This window comes from Blastomyces dermatitidis, assembly GCF_000003525.1.
Source record: "Blastomyces dermatitidis ER-3 genomic scaffold supercont1.5, whole genome shotgun sequence".
Classification (NCBI taxonomy): domain Eukaryota; kingdom Fungi; phylum Ascomycota; class Eurotiomycetes; order Onygenales; family Ajellomycetaceae; genus Blastomyces; species Blastomyces dermatitidis.
In genome coordinates, this window is record NW_025544778.1 from 5,393,562 (window position 1) to 5,394,676 (window position 1,115).

A 1,115-nucleotide genomic window follows, 5' to 3' on the forward strand; every position below is an offset into this window, starting at 1 on the left:
TCTCACTGTGCAGGGATCAAAGGCTCAGTCAGATCTTGAAATATACTGATTTTATAGTTGTTAATGTGCTGTTGACTCATTGTTCACTAGTTATGTATTGAATGCTGTTGTCAAGGTATCTTTTTGTATCATTCTGCTGAGGATGGGCCAGATTGAGAGGGGTAGTACAGGGGTGAGACTTGGTGTTGAAGTCTAGGTACACTGGCGGCAGACTGTGGAGATTGCACTTCAGAAGAGTCTGTTGATTATGTGCTTGATATTATCACTGAGGTATCTTTTTGTATTTTTCTGCTGGGGATGGGCCAGATTGGGAAGGGCGGTACAAGGGTGAGACTTGGCGTTGGTGTTTTGGAACATCAAAGATGGACAGGGTTTTCGCGGAGGTCGCTCCTCGGATATCTCCACAACTACAGGTCGGGGATCTTCCAAAATCGAGAAGATTGGTGCATATGGCTAGGTCACTTCACCTTACAATTTGTATGGCACTCTGGCCCGGGGTTGTGGTGTGGTAGGGGAGAACGGGGGATAATCCCACACAGGAGCTTCGAACAACGTCCGGTTCACGTTTGGCTGGATAACTCCACCACCACACAGGGTATGCGGTCGGCGATGGGGTCAGAATGCTCGTATGATCGAGGGCTTTTCGATGGATCTATCGGCGGGTTCTTATTCGAAAAATCGAGCGAGTTCGTGGTGGAGCGGTTGAACCTTGAAATCAGTGTTATAAACATCTGATAATATTATTAAATATCTTGATATTCTGTTCTGAGACACTGTTATGTAATAGAAAGTGTTAAATTGATTACAGAGTATTTAAGAGAAATACTTCTCTTACAACATTTATCCCTGACTTCAATACTAAGATTTTAGAAGCAGGTGATCAATCTTGAAAGAATTGAATAAAGATTAGTATACTCAAGAAGATATTAACTTTCAAACTCTTACAGACTCTTATAAGTGTAGATGAAGATCAGACTTATAAAGATTTCTACACATAGCTTCAGACATTGAATAACTGTCTTATCAAGCTCAAGAGTATACAGAACAGTGATAGAAGATATTACACTTATATATCTGTGCTAAGAAATAATTCAGTCACTTATACATCTGTACTG

At 41.1% G+C, this 1,115-nt stretch overlaps 1 protein-coding gene across 1 annotated transcript; it reads left to right on the top strand.

Annotated features, from left to right (window-relative positions):
• Positions 1-215: 215 nt before the first annotated feature.
• On the top strand, positions 216-735 carry BDCG_17162 (uncharacterized protein; the record flags this gene model as incomplete). Its single annotated transcript, XM_045426310.1, has 1 exon — positions 216-735. The coding sequence occupies exon 1, from the start codon at positions 298-300 to the stop codon at positions 733-735; it is 438 nt and encodes a 145-aa protein (XP_045281336.1). The 5' UTR covers positions 216-297.
• Positions 736-1,115: the final 380 nt, after the last annotated feature.